The sequence below is a fragment of the Equus caballus genome, chromosome 16, assembly GCF_041296265.1.
Source record: "Equus caballus isolate H_3958 breed thoroughbred chromosome 16, TB-T2T, whole genome shotgun sequence".
Classification (NCBI taxonomy): domain Eukaryota; kingdom Metazoa; phylum Chordata; class Mammalia; order Perissodactyla; family Equidae; genus Equus; species Equus caballus.
Genome location: NC_091699.1, coordinates 54,767,611 through 54,785,490, shown reverse-complemented (window position 1 = coordinate 54,785,490; position 17,880 = coordinate 54,767,611). Strand labels below are relative to the sequence as shown.

The following is a 17,880-nucleotide window of genomic DNA, read 5'->3' as shown; positions in this document are numbered from 1 at the left end:
AAATGCTTACTGCTGAATGCTGCTGAGATTATGTGGTTCTTTCTTAGACAGAATTTTGTGGTAACACCTAACCAATACAGATGCATACATTCATTTAGTAAATATTTATTGAGTTTCTACCAAGTGTTGGACACTCTTGGCGTTAGGGATTCAATGGTGCATAAAAAGACTTAAGGGGTTTACATCCTAGCATGGGAGATGGATAATAAAAAACAAATAAATATGTATTCTAACATCTGGGAGGAATAAGTGCCATAAAATAAACGGAAGCTGGACAAGGGGATGAGAGGGCTGGGGGTGATGCTATTTTAGATGAAGGGGTCAGGAAAGGCCTCTCTGAGGAGGTAACGTGTGAACAGAGACCGGGATAAATGAAGTGAGGGATCAAGCCATGAAGAAGACTATTCTCAACTAGGAAGAGTTTTCTAAGCAGAGGAAATAGAAGTGCAAAGGTCTGGAGGCAGGAATGAATTTGGAGCATCTGAGGAAGTAGCTGGAAGGCAGTCGGCAAGGGCAGGAGACTGTAGAAGAGGTGGCTGGAGGGATGCAAATCAGGGATGCACAGAAGGCAGGCAGGGGGAGCTAGCCCCACTTGGCCACTGACTGACTGGGGAGCCTTGCAGTCTCCTGCCCTCTCTGGAGGAGTTTCCCCATCTGTGCAAAGGCAGGCTTGGTCAGATGGTCTGCAAGTTCCCTAAAGGCTGACACTCCAACAGTGGGTAACTTGTGGAGACACCTTCTTAGGCCTACTTTTTTTTTTTTTCCTTAGGCCTACTTTTCAACATGACTGTGATGCACCTCAGAACAAGACTGAAAGTGACAACTGGTGGAAAATAAACAAAAGTACTTGATGGTTTTCAAATCGTTTCAGCCCAGGCTTGCTGCTGCGGGCCAGGGCCAGGCGGTGAGTAGGGCAAGTAGGAGTAGCTACCCTCAGCAACCTCATGTCTGCTCAAGAGGATGACACGTCAGGAGAAAGGGCTCAGAACACGGGGGAGGAAGCCAGACTAGAAGTACAAATGGTCCAGGGGTGAGTTCTCTGGGTTGTGTTTTCTTCCCAGGGCTCTAAAGCAGTACAAATCCTGGAACCAGACATCAGCAAGGGGTCTAAGAGAAGCCCTGGCTCATCCAGAGGGCAGGAAGCAGGGCTCAGAGAGAACTGGAAACTCTGGGTTTTTTTTCCTATTCTCTCCCAACCCTGTCTCCAGGGAAGCCCCACTCTTGAAGCTGCACCCCATGATAATGGGGGCATCAGTGAACGGGCAAGCAAAGAAATGCTAAATATCTGGATCAATACAGTAGACTATTTCTGTCTCCTTAAGTCCTTTAAAATATGTAGAATGGTTGAAAGCAAATATGATAACATTGTCTGATGGGACTTTCAATACATACAGATGTAACACATATGAAAGCTGTAATATAAGGCGGGGAGGAAAGTGGCCTATATGGTGGTACAGTTTCTTTATCCCACTTGAAGTGGTAAAATATTAATTCTAAGTAGACTGTGAAAAGTTAAGTATGTGTTTTGTAATCACTAGAGCTATCATTAAAAAATTATACAAAGAAATATAGTTAAAAAAAAAACACTAAAGAAATCACTAAATATCCAGCCAAAGGAAAACCAGTCTATCAGCTGTCAGCAGCCTGTGACTTGTGGCCTGGTTTAAAAACACGAACCGGGCCAGTCAGACTTTTCTCTTCAAAATGCCAAGCTAGAAATCAGAAACGGTGCCTTCAGAGTGAGGACTGGATTTCAGGGGTCTTGAGGGAAAGTCAGGGCTGGCAGTCAGGTGAGGCCTGAGAAAGCTGGCAGAGACAGCCAAAGACAGGGAATACGGGGTGGGCTGGAGAAGAGGGAGTGGTCCCGGGCCCTGGCAGGTCTTCTGGGGTGGGAAGGCCTCTCCTGCTCTCCCTGAGTCCAGCAGCTTCTCCACAGCCTTGCAAAAGCGCAAGCTGCCCCTTTGCATCTGAACCCTGAGCCAGGCTGTCTGTGTTTCTAGTCCTCACAACACAAAGCCTTCTCTTCAATGTGTTTTCATTTTAGACAGAAACAGCCAAAGAATGGAGGAAGGAGGAACAGGCCACCAAGGGGCTGTAGGATGCCAACTTCCCCTGCTTTTTAACTCAGCACTGCTCCTCTGGCTGTGTCCACCCCTAAAGGCATTGACTCTCAAAGGCAGGGAGGAACATTCTGGCAGATGCTGAGTAAGGCCTGTTGTTCTCTGTGATGGTGACACCGACTTTCTGGTTTATTAGTCAGTCACCTGGGAGTTGCTCAATGGGCATACATGGAGCAGATGACAATCAAGGCCAAAGTCCTCACCAGATCTGCAGGGCCAAGGTCTGGCTCATAACCACAGAGCCAATGTCCAGCCCACACCCACAGGGCTAAGGTCATCCCCAGACCAACAAAGCCAAGGTCCCCACCAGACCCATAAGGTCAAAGTCTCTACCAACAGAACCAAGATCCAGCCCAGACCTGAAGGGCCAAAGTCCACCCTAGACCCTGCTGGGTCCAAGGAAATCTCCCTGGAACAGCTAACTTCCCTGTCTTGTCCGCCTTTCTGGAGCAGCAACAGCAAATGCTGTAGAGTAAAAGCCTGCTTCTACTGGGGCTTTTTCACGTCCGTGATGCAACATCTGAGCCAGAGCACCCACATAAAATGGACCCTGCTGGCCCACCGAACAGGCAGTGAGCAACACAGAGAACCCTCGTCATGAGACCCCTGGGTCACCAATTGTGCCTGGAATGCCTGCCGTGCTGTCCCTGCTGTTCCCGTGCTCCCGTGTCCTGGCATACTGGCCTCCTTGGCCTGCTCTCTTCCCCTCTTCTGTCTCATTTCCAGGACAAGCTTGACCACAGCTGACCGTTGGCACTCTCTCTTGGGCACCTGCCCTCTGGAACCTGCTATTTGCCCTGATGGGTAGGTCCATGGCATCCAGGCAGCCCACCTGGATTTCAGGGCAGGGACTGTCGCCACAATGGTGGAGCTACCTGTGAAGGCAAATCTGTCCTCTTCTATTTTCTTCTTGAGGTGTTGGATTTCAAAGTCCCTTTCCTTCAGCAGCTTATACAATCGCCCGTTCTCATCCACTGTTTCTCTGAGCTGCTCTCGAAGCTGTTCAATCTCATCTTCAAGCACCCTACAAAGCAAAGGCAGAATTACTGCTTTTTCACAGGGACCAATGGGAGGGGTCAGACCTCCACTGCCTGGGTTTATTGACCATGATTGGGCACTAGGTGGTGATAAGAACTGGTGTGTACAACGTAGGAATGAGAAATTCAGGGAACCTCAATGAGCAGATTTTAACTCACTGTTCTCAAAACTGAGTGATTAAGCACATACACACACACACTCTCTCTCTCTCTCTCTCTCAAGTGAAAGGAGAAAGAAGGTTTGAACAACATGGCTTACTATGGATTCAACAGAGAGATGTATCAAACCCCTCACTCTGAGAATTCACATGCCTTTCCAGCATCTGTGGAACATATATAAAAATGTATTATATTATAAGCTACAAAGGCAATCTTAGGAAATTCCACATAATGGACATTATACAGACCATTTTCTTTAATGACAATTGACTAAAATTAGAAATCAAGACTAAAAAGATAGCAAAATAAAATAAAAAACAAAACCCAAAACCCATCATCTGCTTGGAACTAAAAAAACCCACATTCATAAATTATTTATGGATTAAGAAGAAATCATAATATGTATAACGAGGCATTTAGAACAGATTGATTGCAGAAGCAACATATAGCAAAACTTGTGAAATGCACCTAAATTGATACATAGAAGGAAATTTATAGTCTTAATTGCATATGGATATTAGAAGAGCAAAGAGGAATGGTCTAAGCCTTTAGGTGAGGCTGGATCTCTAGGTTCCAGGTAAACCTGACAGAAAATCAGAACAGGTGGTCGTTTTGCATGTTACAAGTGGCCTTGCAAGGCTCTTTTCAGAATTTTAAAACACGAGAAACACGTGACTGATGCGTCTGTGGTCCCTTCTACTGTTATCATGGAACAGGCTCCCTAGAGACAGGTGCTCGGGAAGCAAATAACTTACAGAAGTTCTAGGTAACAGCAATTATTAGGTAACAGCTGTTATTGTTGTTGTTGTTGTTCTACCAACGTCTCAAGTCTCCACCAATTCAAATTTCTCTGATGTGGGGAAAGATCATTTGGAAATAGTTCTGGGGTTAACTTACAGCTAATATTTAGGAGTCATAGGAATTTTTTTTCAATTATTGAGAAATCTATTTTTTTTCCCAATAGCATTTTCAGTAGAACATTTTGAAAATTGAGAAACCATAAAAAGTAGAATCTAAAGATGGAGAAAACAGATTTTGGGCAAAACCAGAAGCAGAGAGAGAGCTCAACAACTGTTGTGATTTTTTAGTAAAATGACCAGCGGAGAATTTTGTATCAATACAGACTCCTGCTTCCAATAACCAGTATAAATCAATACGCATCTGTGCACCATTGTCAAATTCAAGCAAAATGAGAAGATTCTGGACTCCTTTCGATCTTTTTGTAGGAGGTTGTAAAGAGCAAGGAACGCACCGAGAGCTTCTTTAGGATAGGTATATTTATGTGTCATCATGTGTCAGGTAAGGGGGACGCACAGGAGAATGATCCTGGATGAGATTTGGAGCAATGAGCGCCTGTGAATGCACAGAGTCAGTCACCCAGTGCCTCGGAAACCCAAAAACGGTCTTCATGAAAGAGAGACTGCATAGGCAAGTTGAAGTGAATAAACTATACACCCCGATGAGTTTCAAAATGTCAGTTTGACTTTAAACGGTTTTTAAACATATTTCGTAACACATTACGTCCGCAGGAGCGCAGGTCTTCCAGCAGATGCAAGTCTTCAATAACAACCTCTCTTCTCAACTTAGAAACACACATCTAGTCACCCTGATTGTCTAGCTGTCTGTGGTCATTTCTCCCCCACCCTCCCTTCCTCCCTGCAGTGCTCCAGGGAGAGTTCAAACTGGTATTTACCTCAGCTCGAAGCTGTTTTTCGAGTTTTGCTCCCTGGCTTGGAGGAGGCTGAGGCCATCGGAGATCTCCAAGGACTCTTTTTGGTCATCAGCTTTGCTTTTGAGGCTCAGTTCCTTTTCCTTCCGTTTCTCCATCTGCTTCTGTAACCTTCTGTGCTGCATCTCCTGCATGGCCTTGAACTGGAGCCGCAAGGTGTCCTGCGAGCCTTCATCCGCTGCCATCTTGCCCTAGGAGTAGGAAAAGCAGCCTGAGCTGAAGCAAATTCCACGAAGCACACATTTCCCAAGGGTGCGCAGCACACAGTCAGCCCCCTCTAAAGTCCCCGACTCTGGTATTTCCTGCTTAGCTTTGCCTGTGTCTCCATGTGGAAGCTCGGAAGCCCCACCCTCACCGCAAATCCCCTGAAAGCCAAAGCTGAGGTGAGCATCCTCCCCAAGCCCTGAACGTGCCACCAGATTGCAAATGGCATCAGAATAATCCCTATCACTCAGATGCCACACTTGACTCCTTCCTGTCCCTAAGACAGTGGCTCTCAACTCTGGCTGGACATCAGCATCTCCTAGGAGCTCCTACAATCCTAACAAAGCTTGGGCATATCCCTGGACCAATAAAATCCCAATGTTTAGAATGGGGCCCAGACATCATTACCTTTATAAATTGAGGTATAATTTAAAGTTGAGGTATAATTTACATACAGTAAAGTGCATAAATCCTGAGGGTACAGCTCATTAAATCTTTACATAGGTACACACTCCTGTGGTGACCACTCAGATTAAGGTATAGGGCACTTCCTATCCCTAAGCAGGCTATCTTGTGTCCCTTCCCGTCAATCATCCCCCAAGTTAACCACTATTCTGACCCCTGCCATGGAAGATGAGTTTTTATTCAGCTCTATTGAAGTATAATTTACATATAATAAAATACACCAATTTTATGTGTGCAAATAAGTTTTGACAAATACACACACCTATGTAAACCACCACCACCACCGTGATAAAACATTTCCATCACATCAAAAAAAGTTTCTTTGTGAGGTCTCCCTGCCAGTCCCAATCCCAGGCAAACTTGGATACACTTTTGTTCACCACAGTTTTTCCTTTTCTAGAATTTCATATAACAGAATCATATAGTCTTTCGTGCCTAGCTTTTCTTGCTTAGCACTACCTTTCAGAAATTCACCCCTGCTGTTGCACGTGTCATTAGTTCATCTCTCTTTATTGCTGGGTAGTATTCCGTTGTACAGATACACCACAGTTTGTTCACACATTCACCTGTTGTTGGACACCTGAGCCATTTCCATTTCCGGCTATTATGAATAAAGCTGTTATGAACATTCACATACAAGAAAGCCTTTGTGTGAACGTATGTTTTTATTAGTCTTGGGTAAATACCTAGAAGTGGACATGCTGGGTTATATGGTAAATTTATGCTAAACTTTATAAGAAATTGAATTTTTCCTTAGAGTGACTATACCATTTTACTTTCCCACCAGCAGTGTATGAGAGTTCCAGTTGCTCCACATCCTTGCCAACACCTAGTCTAGTCAGTCTAAATTTTAGTGTTTCTAGTGGGTATGTAGTGGTATCTCAATGTGGTTTTAATTTGCATTTCCCTAATGACAAACTCTATTGAGTATATTTTCATGTGCTTACTGGCCATTTGTGTATTCTTTTGTGATGTGTCTATTCACATCTTTTGCCTATTTTTTATTTGTGCTGTCTTCTTGAGTAGTGAGACTTACTTATACATTCTGGATGTTTTGTCTATTTTTGAACTTGACATAAACAGAATAATAGAGCACAAACATTGGAATTTGTGTGTGTGTGCTTTTTCTCCCCAAATCTTCCCAGTACATAGTTGTATATTCTAGTTGTGGCATGTGAAATGCTGCCTCAGCATGGCCTGACAAGCAGTGTCATGTCTGTGCCCAGGATCCGAACCGGTGAAACCCGGGGCCACCTAAGTGGAGCGTGCGAACTTAACCACTCGGCCAAAGGGCTGGCTCCCCAACATTGGAATTTTTAAATGCCCCCCCACCTGATTTTAAAGCGTAGCTAGTGTTAGGAAAACTCAAGTCACATCATCCACCCATGATCCAATTAGTCATAAATCTTGTTGATTCTCCATAAATGTCTTCAAATCTGTCCCCATATTTCATCCCCACTGATACCTCTCTCATTATCACACTCATGGCCACCTCAAGGCACTTGCACATGCTGTTCTGTCTCCCTGGAATGCTCTTCCCCCAACCACTATGCTCTCTTCTCTCAAATGTCATCTTATCAGAGAGGCCTTCCTCACCAGCCTATTGTAGAAAGCATCCCTACCCTCACTCCCCATGCCCCTTACCTGTTTCAGATTTCTCCTGACACATTCCATATCTGTTTATCTGTTGATAGCCTCTCCCCCTCCCTGCCAGCCCCACAATGACAGGCACTCTGTGATGTTCACTGCTGTATTCTCAGTGCTTGTATCAGAGCCAGGTGTATAGCAGGCATGAAATGAGTATTTGGTGAACGAATGACCGATGGTTCTGTCCCCAGGACTGCTCAAACTGGCCCCTACTGCCCTCGCTGCCCCTCTCCCTCTTCCCACCCCACTTACAGTCTGGCCTGCATTCACTTTCTCCAAAGCACAGCTCTGAGCCTGACATGTCCCTGGGCTAAAGAGCTTCCGTAGGTGCCCACTAGTCACAAAACCAAGTCCAAAGGCATTAAAGGCTTTGGGGGATTTGACCTCATGTTGTCCCCTTCACAATGCTGGGTTCTAGTGTCGCCTTGGTCCTCTGTCCCCACTGCCCACAGGCTTAGATCTTGCTGGTTCCCTCAGGCCTAGCATGAACACCATGTCCTTTCCTGATCCTCCAGGAAGAACATGCTCCCTGCCCCAACACCCTCAACTGCTCCATCTACATCTTCACATTGTACTTATCTCCACCCTTTCCACAGGGGTGGTCCTAATGTGCCCAATGTGCCTTTTCCTTTTGCTGATTTTAGTCTGTACCCTTTCACTGTAATAAACTGTAACTGTGAGCATAACAGCTTTTCTGAGTTCTGTGAGTGCTTCTATCAAACCATTGAAAATTAAGGGTGGTCTTGGGGACCCTTGGCCTATAGGAATCCCAGGACTCCTCTGCTAAATGGGCAACAGTCATAGCCAAGTACCACGGGGTGTCTCAAAAGATGGGATACCCAGGGATATAATGTAAGTTAACAATCGGACTCCATTTTTTAAATTTAGGCAAATCAGACTCTTCCTGTAAAGGGCCAGATAGTAAGTATTTTAGGTTTTGTGGGCCATATGGTTTCTGTTGCAACTACTGTGCTCTGCCACTGTAGCAGAAAGTAGCTGTAGATAATATGTAAATGAGTGGGTGTGGCTGTTCCAATAAAACTTTATAACAAAAACAGGCAATGAGCTGAATTTGGACTGTGGGCTCTTAGTTTGCCCAGCTGATTTAGAGGAATTTCACCTGAAAAGGTGTCTAGAGATTAAAGAAATAGGCTATTGAGCCTATTACTTGAAAATGTAACTAAATACAGTTTATTAACTAATACAGTTAACCAATACAGTATAAAAATGAGTTTATCCTGTGATTTCCTATTTTTGTAGATTAAAAGAAGGTACAACCAAATACTTCATTTTCCAAATTGGGTCACCTTGGAGAGAAAAGGAAGAGCTATTAATACTCTTTCCGGGTCGACAGTGTAAAGCAGTGGTTCCTGCTCCTGCTGCACAACTGGAAACACTGGGGAGCTTTAAAGATACTGATGCCCGGGTCCCACGCCCAGGGATTCTGATGTCATTAGTCAGGGTGCACCCTGGGTGTTGGATGCTGCTGGTCTGGGCTGCCATACGAGTAGCCTGGCCTGAGCTGAGACAGCACCTGGGGTTCAGGGTGAACTTGGCTCTGTTCCAGCTGTGTGAGTCTAAAAAGTTTCCAGACCTCTCTGGGCCTCAGTCCCCCCTTCAGTAAGCAGATGATGATATGGAGGCCACAGATGTGCTGTGTGGGGCAAATGCAAAGGAGGCTGTGAAAACGCTCAGTCAGTTATGCATTGGTAGGAACAAAATGTTATTATTTTCTCTTCTCCTGGCATTCTCTCCTGAGAACTCCCTTCCTCCTCCTCTTACCCTGCATCCAGATGCTTCCTGTCCCTCACAGCGATGCTTGTGACCTGCCAGCACAAAGCCTTCCCAGGCTGCTGGGCCCACAGTGATCAAGCCCCCAGCACCAGCCCTCACAGCCACTGCCTCACATCACAAGGCCACCTCCTCTGCACCTCAGCTCCTGCCTGCTCACCATCTTATTCCCCCAGTGCCTCCCATCTCTCTGGCTACCTGCTGCCACTCTAGCTCCCTGAATCTTGTTTTTCTCCCTCTAATTCATACTGTATACCATCATCTGGGACCAATCTAAAACCAGATCTAAGTGGCTCCTGCCTCTGCAAGACCCTGCCAGGACTCACAGAGGGCACTCTGACTGGCCCAAGGGCTGCGTCCATCCCACAGACATTTTTGATTCTCACACAATGCTACGTTAGGATTTGAATTTGTTCCCAACATTCAAAGATCTGTAGATTTCAATTAAATCCAGACTTCCAGCTTCTTTTATAAAAGTTTACCGATCTCGCAATGCTGGGGCCATCGTCCCACATGGACAGCAGCCACTGGGCAGAGGGAGTTCCCTCTGGGCAGGGTATGTTCTTTCCACACAGCCACCGTCCCTACCACTCTCAGATGCTGCAGCTGGCACATCAGCTGCCTGTCATCATTGCATGTAAATGTTGTTTCTCTTACACCTGCTGGATTCACCCACTTTCATTTCCATCGGCCACAAATGCTTGGGTTCGTGACCCCTGCTAAGGCTCAAGCCTGGAGGCGTTTCAAAGGCTTGCTTCAGCCACTCTACCTGCCCAGGATGACTTCGAGCCTAGGCTCCGTCCCATCGCCCTTCTCCTTCCCAGGAACTCCCATTTAGCCTTCAGGATTCACCTCAGGTCACTTGTGGACTCCTAGAATCCCCCAGGTGTCCCTTGATCACTAAACTTCCCTCAATGCATTATAATTATCTATACTTCTAATCCTTCCTTTTACTAAGAGGCCTCTTAAGGGCAGGGGTCTAATATCTTATTCATTTTTTAATTCTCAGTATCTTGCCCTGAAGAGGATTTCAACTAATATTTGTAGAATTGTCATTGAATGAATGTAGCAGGCGCTCAAGGATGAGGGAAACAATGAATGAATGAGTAAATGAACAAACACAGTAACTTGTAGAGCCTTTTTCCTTTTCTATTCCCAACATGCACTTGAAGTCACTGGGGAAGAGGCACTTCTTGAATGTACCCTGTGCCCTGGGCAAATTACTTAATCTCTCTGTGTTTCAGTTTCACTATCTGTAAAGTGGGATGATAACCATTACATGCGTCACAGGGTGGTTGTGAGGATTAAATGAGAGAAGGCATGGAAAGCATGTAATACAGTGCCTGGCACATAAGCGCTCTTGAGAGTTTAACTTTCGTCTTTCTTATCGTATGAAATGGGGTGTCCTCAGCCTAATCAAGCCTCTGGGAGACAGACAGCATGCCTGCACTGACAGGACACGTTCGCGGTCCAACTCAGGCCCCAGGGCATTAGCACCTGCTCTGTGGTATGCATGCAGCCAGGGGAGATTTGGATTTAACTGATCTGGGCTGCAGCCTGGGCATCTGTCAATGTTTAAAGCTTCCCAGGGGAGTCTAATGATGAGCTGGGACTCAGAAGGAGGAGTGGTAAGTGCTCTGAGAGGCTGGTTGGAGAGATCCGCAGGAGAGGCACGCACCTAAATCAGCCTGAAGTGAGTGCTAAGAAAGTGACCTGGGGTGGGAAAGAGAGGGTGCCTGAGTGGGGGGCAGAGGGCTTTCCTGCTAAGAGAAGAGCATTTGCAGAGAGAATGTGCTGAGTGTGGGGAACGGAGAAAGGTTCAGGATGGCCAGAGGGCAGGGCAGAGGTTTGGGAAGGGACTGGAAAGAGGGTCTTATTTGGCCCAGCTAAGGGGTCTAGACTTCACCTGAGGGTGTTGGGGATGGTCAGATGGTGCAGACAGGATCACACTTGCATTTTGTGAAGCTGGAGGCAACAGGCCTAGCAGGGAGGATGTTTCCAGGAAGGAGTGTGGTACCAAATCAAGACTGTGGCAATATGGATGGAGAAGGGGGAACAGGAATTGGTGCCAAATGGAAGGGATCGGAAGCAAATGTGCAGAGAAAGAGCAGAGTGGGAGTCTAAGGGCTTTGAGTTTGAGTGACAGGGGAGATGGTGGGTCCAGGCAGAAGAGCAGTTTTCCAGGCTACAGGCAAGCCTGGTGCTGGGCACTGTTGGGTTTGAAACTCCTGAGCCTTCCACATGGAGATGCTGGGTGCGCAGCTGGTGAGGTGAATCTGGGGTTGAGGACAGCAGCTTGGACTGGAGTCTCCAGGTGGCTGAGACCTGGGGTATGGACAAAGTAGTGTGGGGAGAGGGTGAGAAGGAAGCTTGGTAGGAGGTGGGAGAGAGAGAAGGGGAAGATGAAGGATGAAGAGACAGTGGGAGCTGTTAGAAGTGAGTAGATGTCACTGGGTAGAGATAGAGACTGATGTCTGGGCAAAGGGGAGGCAGGATGGGGTTGATTAGGGCAGAAGCCATGGAGGCAGATAGCTGCGGTTAGGGGCAGTGGGAGGGCAGATGCTGGGGACCTTCTGAGATGGGCCCTAGATCACATTCCTCCTTGTGTTCCTAAACAGTTTAATTGCAAGTCAAAGTAAACTCTTGACCAAGGACAACGTGGATCTCAGTAGGGGATTCTGATTCCCACGAGCCAGAAAGAAAAACTTTTGCTCTATAAAAGCACATAACAATAACACTAAAGCTAAATTTTTCAAAATGCCCCTTGGCCCTACCTGATTCCTGACTACTTCATGACAATGTGGTTAGTGTACATTAGAAACAAGAGCAAAGACGTGCTTCTCGTTTTTATATTGGGTGGTCCAGATAAATGACTGGAAGACTTTCTGTAACCTCCCACCCACCCTGAAGGTAGAAACTGTCATGTTTATCTCTGAATCTTGTCTCTGCAGTACAAGCCAGCATGGGTGCGTAGTGGGTGATAAATTAACATTTTTGCCATGAATGAACAAGGGAATCACAGCGATAATTTTGGCCCTAGAGCAAAGAGCACTAAAGACACTCAACTTGAATTCATTTGCTCATGTAGGACATGGGTCAAAGAATCACTCAGCAAATATTTATTGGCACTGCACAGAGAACTATGGACAGAGCTCCATCCGCATGCAGCTTATAGTCTGGTGGGGGAAACAGATAGTGATCAAATGATCACATAAATAAACATAAAATGACAACTGTGATGCTCTGAAGGAAAGATATATGGTGCTTAGAGCCTCTATCAGGGAATTTGACATAGTCTGGGGAGTCCAGGAGAGCATCCCTAAGGAAGTGAGCTGAGACCTGAAGTACAGCTAGGAGTTAACTAGAGGAAGAACATTTTGGGCTGAGGGACAGCATGTGCAAAGGCCATGTGGCAAAATGAAGAATGGCAGGGACTCTAAGGATCAGTGCCCCCCATCCCTCCTGCACATCTGATCCATCAGGAAATTCTCTTGGTCTACCTTCAAAATATATCCAGAATCTGAACACTTCTCACCTCCTCCTCTTCAATCATTCTAGACCAAGAATCATCCTCTCCTTCTTGGGTCATTACTATAGCCTCCTAACTCACGTCCCTGCATCTGCCCTTGTCCCTTACCCCACAGTCTATCCTCAACACATCAGACAGAGGAACCCATTAATATATAAGTCAGACCATGCCTACCGCAGCATAAAAACGGGGCTCAGTATAATTTGGTTCTCTCCCAATCCATCTTTCATTATCAAGAATACAGCAAACTCACAGCCTTTACACTGGCTATTCTCTCTGCTGGAATATTCTTCCCTAGGTATTTATATGACGCCTCCCCTGACCTTGCACAGGTGTCTACACAAAGGGCATCTTCTCAGTGAGACGTTCCTTGACTGTCCTGTTTACTACTGCATCCCCTTCCCCTGAGTCCACCCTCTGAACTCTCTCTCCCCTGCCCAGGTTAATTTTTATCCATCACACTTTTAACCACCTGACATACAGCAATATATTACCCATTTATTATCTGATTTCTCCCAATAGTATGTGAGCTACCTGAGAGCACACAGTTGAAACTATTTTGTTCATGGCTATATCACAGACCTGTAACAGTACTTGGCACACAGTAGATGCTCAGTGAATATTTCTGAAACAAATGAATGAATTCAGCCTTCCTTAGTCCATCCAACCACCCTTGGTAGCCAGCTGCTGTATCTGTGAACAGGCTATTCACAAGTAATTGTAACAAATGCTTAAACAAGCATAATCTCTTAAAATCTCTCTCAATAACATTGTGCCTTCTATCTGTGGTGCTCTGAGGCAGGATCAGGGTCCTGTTACTTGCTCTGGATTTAAGTAGTAGAAGCTGAGGTGCAAAGAGTTTCACAGTTAAGGCTGAGCAGAACTTTCGACACGTAAAGAGCTTAGAAGTTGTCACTCCCATCCTCATAACAAGAAAAAAGCTGAATGAACCAAACCAAAAATCAACAACTGGAAACCGAGGGAACTTAGTCCACAGAGAGTTGAGGTCACAGGGCAATCTGCTCCCCTGAAAACTGGAGGGCCAGGTGAAGACAGAGAATCACAGTTCACTGGGAGCAGAAGCCTGCAGCTGGAGCCAGCATCAGTAGGAATGCTTTAAACTGCGACTGATGAATTGTTGGAGGATTAGAGTTGACTGGCTTGAGAGTTTAAAACTTCAAGGGGTCCAGGCTTAGGGGGACCCTCATACATTCATGAATTTTACCTTCAGGAGCCCTCCTAGATTCTCACTGTGAAAATCAGAGGAAAATCCCCTCCTGCTTCTGGCAGTGAGACAGGAAAAGTAACCATTATAGATTAGAAAGGAAGAAATAAAACTGTCTGTTCTCAGATGACATAATTGTCTATGTAGAAAATCACAAAGAATCAACAACAAAAAACCCCTGGAACCAATAAGCAATTATAGCAAGGTTGCAAGAGACAAGGTTAATACACAACAGTCAATTATTTTCCTATATACCAGCAAGAAGCAATTGGAAATTGAAATTTAAACGTAACACCATTTGCATTCCCATAAAAAATGGAAAAACTTAGGTATATATCTAACAATATATGTATAAGATCTATGTGAGGAAAACCATAAAACTCTGATGAAAGAAATCAAAGAAGAACTAAGTAAATAGATAGTCTATGTACATGGATAGGAAGATTCAATATTGTTAAGGTGTCAGTTCTTCCCAACTTGATCTATAGATTCAACACAATCCCCATGAAAATCTCAGAAAGTTACTTTGTGTTTACTGACACATTGATTCTAAAGTGTATATGAAAAAGCATAAGACCAACAATAGCCAACACAATATGGAAGGAGAAGAACAAAGTCGGAAGACTGATGCTATCAGATTTTAAAACAAACTATAAAGCTACAGTAATCAAGACAGTATGATATTGGTGAAAGAAAAGACAAATAGATCAAGGGAACAGAATAAAGAGCCCAGAAATAGACCCACACAAACAGAGTCCACTGATTTTTGGCAAAGAAGGCAATCCACTGAAGAAAGGATAGTGTTTTCAACAAATGATGCAGGAACAACAGGACAGTGACATGCAAAAAAATGAATCTAAACGCAAACCTTACACCTTTCACAAAAATTAGCTCAAAACAGATCATAGGCCTAAACATAAAATGCAAAACTATAAAACTTCAAGAAGATAATATAGGAGAAAATCTAGATGAACTTGGGTTTTGCAATGAGTTTTTAGACACAACACTGAAAGCATGATCCATGAAAGAAAATATTGATGTTAGACTTCATTAAAATGAAAAATTTCCGCTCTGTAAAAGACACTGTTAAGAGAATGGAAAGACAAGCCACAGACCGGAAGAACACAGGTCTGCAAAACAGATGTCTGTACCCAAAATATATAAAGAAATTGTAAAACTTTATATGAGGGGCTGGCCCCGTGGCCGAGTGGTTAAGTTTGTGCGCTCCGCTGCAGGCGGCCCAGTGTTTCGTTGGTTCGAATCCTGGGCACGGACATGGCACTGCTCATCAAACCACGCTGAGGCAGCGTCCCACATGCTACAACTAGAAGGACCCACAACGAAGAATATACAACTATGTACTGGGGGGCTTTGGGGAGAAAAAGGAAAAAATAAAATCTTTAAAAAAAAAAAAACTTTATATGAAAACAATCCAACTAAAAAGTGAGCAAAAGATCTAAACACACACCTCACCAAAGAAGATACACAGATGGCAAATAAGCACATGAAAAGATGTCCAACATCATCTGTCATCACAGAAATGCAAATTAAAACAATAATGAGATACCACTACACACCTATTAGAATGGCTAAAATCCCAAACACCGGCAACACCAAATGCTAGCAAGGATGTAAAGCAACAGGAACTCTCACCCATTGCTGGTGGGAATGCAAAATGATTCAGCCACTTTGGAAGACAGCTTGGTGGTTTCTTTCAAAGCTAAACAGTCTTACCAAATGATCCAGCAATCATCTTGAAAACTTACGTCTACACAAAAACCTGTAAGCGAATTTTTATAGCAGTTTTATTCATAATTACCAAAAAGCAGAAGCAACCAAGATGTCCTCCAATAGGTGAAGAGATAAACTGGTACACCCATACAAGGGAATATTACTCAGCAATGAAAATAAATGACCTATCAAGCCACGAAAAGACATGAAGGAAACTTAAATGCATGTTGCTAAGTGAAGAAACCAGTCTGAAAAGGCTGTATACCATATGATTCCAACTCTCTGACATTCTGGAAAAGGCAAAACTATAGAGAAGTAAAAAGATCAGTGGCTGCCAGGGGTTGGGAAGAGGGAAGGAGGGATGAGCAGCGGAGCACAGGGGGCTTTTAGGGCAGTGAAACTATTCTGTATGATTCTTTAATGGTGGATACATGACGTTATGCATTCAGCAAAACCCACAGAAATATACAATATAGGATTATCAACGCTAACAAATACACCACATCAATGCAAGATGTTAATAATAGGGGAAAAGTGGGAAGAGTATATGGAAACTCTGTATTTTCCGTTCAGAGTTCCTGTAAATCTAAAACTGCTCTAAGAAATAAAAGCAGCAAGGAAGGACTCTAAGCTCAGGAAGGAGACACTAGAGCCGTGGGACAGGGAGAGTGGCACCCACCCACCACGCCACTTCCTGTGGCAAAGCCAAGATCCTAAAGGCAGTTGAGTGCATCTGGCACAGGGACCAGTGAGGAAAGGCCCCTTCCAGGCATGAGCCTCCCTTGACCCCACCAGCCTGCCACTTGCTCTCTTTCTTTCTGTCTTCTTCTATTTTTAATTTTATTTCTACTATGTTCTCATCGAGAATTCCCAGCAACAGCCTGAGGTTCTGGGGGTGGAGAGCAGACGGCCCAAGATGCCTAGTTGGGCGCCCTGTACACTGCAGGACAAGACTCACCGACTACCCGCCAGGCCAGCACCCATGCAGGGAGGGGTTTGGGTTGGGGGTGGGGTGGAGATGACTGGTTCGCCGAGCAGGAGTCCAGCTCAGAGGGGGACTCCCTCCTGCGAGTCTCCGGTTCTGTAGGGGCTGGCCCTGGGGCGGGAGCATGGGGGAAGCGGATGCCACCAGGTCCCGTAGCTCCGCAGCAGAGGCCAGAAGAGGGCGCTGGTCAGGCGGACCCGAGTTGGAGTTCTGACTATGCCCACTACCAACTCTGTGACTAGGGCAGGTGACCCACCCTGGCTCCTCACTAACCGCTTTATCATGCTGACCATTAAGTGTCTGCCTGGAGAGGGGAGGAGGCGCTGCCTGAAGATTCACAGAAGGGAGGGAGTCCTCGCCCCGCGCCCGGCGCAGGGAGCGGCCGACTAGCGGCAGCGCGCTCGGACGAACGCGTGCGCTCCGGCTCCGCTCCAGGCCCCCGGCGGCTGCGGGCGCCCCCGGCTCCGGCCCTGGCCCTTCCCCGCACTTACAGGAGTCACTCTGCTCCTCCCTTCTAGGGCCACCGCAGCCCCGTCACCTCTTCGGGACGCCTTCTTGCACTGCCCTGGCAACCGTCACCAGGGAAACCAGCAATGCCGCCCGAGGGACGTCATCATGCCTCTACGGAGGCCGAGAGGGCCCCGGGAGTTCGGAAAGTGACAGTGGCGCAGATGGTCCAGGTCGAGGCGGTAGGGAAATAGGCGCGGTGGGCTAGAAGGACAAGGCGTCCTGTGCCTGAGACCTTTTTTGTTTTTGAGGAAGATTAGCCCTGAGCTAACATCTGCCAGCAATCCTCAATCCCTCTCTTTTTGCTGAGGAAGACTGACCCTGAACGTCTGTTGCCCATCTTCGTCTACTTTTTATATGTAAAATGCCTACCACAGCATGGCTTGACAACCGGGTGCGTAGGTGCGCACCCGGCATCCCAACCAGCGAACCCAGGCCACCAAAGTGGAATTGCGCACTTAACCACTGAGCCACAGGGCCGGCCCCTGCCTGAGACTTTTAAGTTGCCCCAGTGGTCCGCTTTGGGAACACGTTTTAAATGTTTTGTGGACCAAACGTTCTGCACAGAGATGCACATTCCGCATTCCTGCAGGGGAGTTGAAAAGTGGATGATCCCACCAGGAAATTTCACGTAGCCATTTGGAATGTCTTTGAAAAATATAAAACAATGTGGGGGAAATGTTATGTCGTGATGGTGAGGGAAAAAGGCAGGACACAAAATAGTAGTTCTAAATAAATAAAGTTGTGTTGT

The 17,880-nt window shown here is 45.8% G+C and overlaps 1 protein-coding gene across 14 annotated transcripts in view; it reads right to left on the bottom strand.

The window, feature by feature from the left end:
* Positions 1-17,238, bottom strand: part of CCDC13 (coiled-coil domain containing 13) — a 63,872-nt gene extending 46,634 nt beyond the window's left edge. For 7 of the 14 annotated variants that reach the window (XR_002800672.2, XM_023620649.2, XM_023620655.2 and 4 more), the window contains exons 1-3: positions 16,913-17,144; positions 5,010-5,236; positions 2,996-3,144 (exon numbers count right to left, since the gene is read on the bottom strand). Coding sequence is in view for 13 of the 14 variants with exons in the window: in XM_023620649.2 (XP_023476417.2) it covers positions 2,996-3,144; positions 5,010-5,236; positions 16,913-16,915 (379 nt within the window). In the remaining variant the exon portion in view is untranslated. Of the gene's footprint in view, positions 1-2,995; positions 3,145-5,009; positions 5,237-16,595 lie in introns of all 14 variants that reach the window. The other 7 variants (XM_023620650.2, XM_070237912.1, XM_070237913.1 and 4 more) reach the window with 3 other exon arrangements.
* Between the last annotated feature and the right edge of the window lie 642 nt (positions 17,239-17,880).